Consider the following 3,545-nt stretch of genomic DNA (forward strand, 5'->3'; position numbering starts at 1 on the left):
CATGTTGGGGGACATGCAGTGGCGGGGCTGTTGTCGGGATTGCAACTGGCCCGCCCCCTCTCCCGGCGCCCCCTCTGACAAAACAAAAGAAGAGTTCCAACCATGTTGGGGACATGCAGTTGCGGGGCTGTTGTCGGGCTTGCAACTGGCCCGCCCCCTCTCCCGGCGCCCCCTTTGACATAACAAAAAAGTCCAGTTGTGGTCGGGTTAGAAGACATGCACTTGCGGCCGGGTGCAAGAAAAAATATATGCTAATATTCTTTTACGCATAAACAAGAAAAATAATATGAAAATGTCGGTCCTATACAAAACAAAAGTCATGGTTTAAAAACCCGCTAACAACCAACATACCCACTAACATTTATGTCTACATGGTTCAAAAATCCCCAGTCATCGAAGAAAAAGCATTTCCTACCTTATGCAAGCATAAAAAATTCTAAATGCATACATAAATAAATTCACAAATAGAGACCTAGCATAAAAGAGGGGAAAACAGAAGAAAAAAATGCAACTGAAGAATCCCGAGGGACGAAGACCCCCTCCCCTGAGACAAGTACTCCGCGGTAGATATGGTGTGTACATGGCAATTGAAAAGTCCAACAAAAACAATGAAAAACGCCTCTCACAACCAGCACATCGCGCATCAATTCCGAACACGAGAAAAGTAAAGAAAGAAGAAGCGGGCGCTAAACAAGTCGGGGTAACACTAGACAAGCAGTGTTGCATGAATCTACACGAGAAAAGTAAAGAAAGAAGAAGCGGGCGCTAAACAAGTCGGGGTAACACTAGACAAGCAGTGTTGCATGAATCTTACGGAAACAGTGATCTAACGGCCATATATGTGTAGTGCGACTTCGGTTAAACTCAATCGACTAAATTTTAGCAATCTAGGTAATAAAATTTCAACTATCGCAACCAACATTTACTTACAAAGCATCTGATGGATGTGCAACTAAAAATGATTAACAAAAAATTGGTAGGAAATTTCGTTGCTAAAATAGGGCTGCTCGAAATTTGGAAAATATGCTAAAGTCAAATAGAATAAAACACAACATTAATAAGCAAGGACAAAAGGAAAAATTAAATTAAATAAACAAAACGAAAAAAATGAAACAGGATAAGCCTAATAAGGAAAAATAAATAAAAGAAAAGTTAAAGACTTATAAAAAGTAAATGAAAAGTAAACAATAAAAAAAGAAAAAGGTAAAGAAAAAAAGAAAAATGAGAATGAAAATTTATTTTTGGAAAAAGAGAAGCCACTGTGACTTCCTCTCCGACAGGCAAAACTCACTTGTGTAGGGCGAGAAAAAGAAACAAAACAAAGTACTTTTCTTGTAGGCTGACAAAAATAACTAAAAAAACACACTTGGGAAACTTGGGCTGCACAGCAAAGGGAACAAGGCCCAGAAGAAAAATAAAAGAAAGGATCTCTCATCTCCACCGGCCCGTGCAGCGACAAAGAAAAGAGCTGGTTCGAGCCAACGTACACGTACACACGATTGTTATTGACTGAGACTTTGCCAAAAATCAGTCGACTGATATTTAGCGTAGCCGTTATCCAGAACTTCATGGAGCACAGCGGAAACATACAGATCGTAGAAATATATTCTACTATACTATGCAGTAAACAAATAGTAGTATACCATATATGTGCTCAAAGAAAAAGGAAATATAGTAGTACCACACACATAATATCACTAGTATAATCCGCATTTCATCAGATAGTTCTTCACTTGCTCATGATTTCCATGGGCACTGGGTCGGCTGGCTCTGCTTTCTGACACAGGGGCTGCTCCTGCCAACCCTGCAGTGGCTGATGCGCCTCCACCATGTTCACCTTGCCGCGTCGCACCATCACGCTCCCGCAGCTCGCCACGTTCGCGTCGCCGCACCGGTCGACGCGCACGGCGCCGCAGCGGCTAACGTCCGCCGACCGGCACCGCGCGACGCCGAGCGAGCCGCACCAGTCGGCGCGCGCCTCGCGACACCGCCCCAGCGCCACGTCGGAGCAGTTGCCCACGTCCGCCTCCCGGCACCGCCCGAGGCGCAGCTCCCCGGCGCCGTGCACGCGCGCGGCGCCCTTGCACCTCCGGATGCTCACCGTGCCCGCGCGCTCCACGGCCGCGGACTTGCACCGCCGCACGGCGACTTCCCCGGCCCCGTCGACGCGCACCGCGTCGCACCTGTGGAAGGACACGGCGCCGCAGGCCTCTGCCGCCGCGAAGCTGCACCGGGCGAAGCGCACGTCGCCGCCGCCGCCGCCGCGCACGACCACGTGCTGCAGCCTGCTGACCTCGAGGACGCCTGGGCTGACAACGGTGAGCGTGCCGCCGTTGCACCGGAGCACGCCCTCGTGGATGGTCGTCTCGGCGCCGTCGATGACCACGGTGAACTGGTGATTCACGGCTTCGGCGGAGGGAAGGGCTTTCGGGTCGACGGCCACCATTTTTCCCTCTGAAATGTGAAATCTACCTCTATTTACTTTCTTTTGTTGAGAAAAAACTGCTTACTGCTGAGTACTGACTTGGAACTTGGAAGGCGAAGGTATTATAAAGAGCCATGTTGCTTAAGGGCTAAGGTAGCAAGAAGTTAATCAATGGCTCGCTGTCAAATGAGAAGGACTCGCGATTGAGATGGGCCGTTTGCTAGTTGCACCGCGCCAACCAGCGCCGCCCAACGGTGCACATTAATCAGATGTTGTTGAGCTATGTACGCTTAGGGCATCTTCGATGCCGACTCGTAAACCTCTCGCAATCGTTCGGATCACGAAAGTCATCCAATGTCGATCAGTATCGGTCCGCGGAGAGGTTCGGACACGATTTCTCCCGCAAACTGAAGACAAACGTAGGAAAGGTTTGCAGGAATCCGAACATGAGAAACGTTGTTGTTCACCCACTGGCCCACCCAAAAGGAGGGTCGAGCCTGTGCTTTCGTAGCATCCCGCATTGTTTCCGCGCTAAAATCTCTCACTTTCTTCTTTCACTCCCCTCCGTTCTCCGCCCAATTCCTACTCTTTTCTCCCACACCTCTTCTTCCCTCCGCCGCCGACGTGTGGAGCCGTCGGAGAACCTGTCAAAGATGGAGGTGTGGAGGTGCGGGAGGATCCGAGCATCACGCTCGCTCGGAAGATCAGCTCAAAGATGCAGCAAAATCACCGCGTCAAAAGCGAAGGCTGCAAAGGAGGACAAGATGAGGAAGCGTCTGGCCGCCGGTGGGCCTGGTGGTGGCGATAGTCGTTGCGGACGGGGCGATCGGCGAGGCCGTGGAGGACGCCACCAGACGGGCGCGCCCGTAGTACTGACGGCGCCATGGCCGGAGCCTTACAAGCCTTCGTACTACTACGCAGCCAAGCAACTCGCAAACCCCGTCGGTACGGTTCCTTACATCGTTGATATTAACGCGACACCACACTTCTTGGAGTGTTCTTCGACGTCGCTCGTTTGGGCGAGGACGGCAGGCGGAGAGCAGATGGGTGCCCGCGCGCTGCTGCAATCCCGAAAGCGGGGGAGCCGGCGTACGACGCGAACAGGGAGATGCTCGATATC

The 3,545-nt window shown here is 50.8% G+C and overlaps 1 protein-coding gene across 1 annotated transcript; it reads right to left on the reverse strand.

Moving 5' to 3' along the window:
* Window positions 1-1,472: 1,472 nt before the first annotated feature.
* On the reverse strand, window positions 1,473-2,530 carry LOC119267776. The gene has a single exon (XM_037549216.1). It carries the CDS (start codon window positions 2,444-2,446, stop codon window positions 1,730-1,732), a length of 717 nt encoding a protein of 238 aa, XP_037405113.1. The 5' UTR covers window positions 2,447-2,530; the 3' UTR covers window positions 1,473-1,729.
* Window positions 2,531-3,545: the final 1,015 nt, after the last annotated feature.

This window comes from Triticum dicoccoides, chromosome 3A (assembly GCF_002162155.2).
Source record: "Triticum dicoccoides isolate Atlit2015 ecotype Zavitan chromosome 3A, WEW_v2.0, whole genome shotgun sequence".
In the NCBI taxonomy this organism is placed as follows: Eukaryota; Viridiplantae; Streptophyta; class Magnoliopsida; order Poales; family Poaceae; genus Triticum; species Triticum dicoccoides.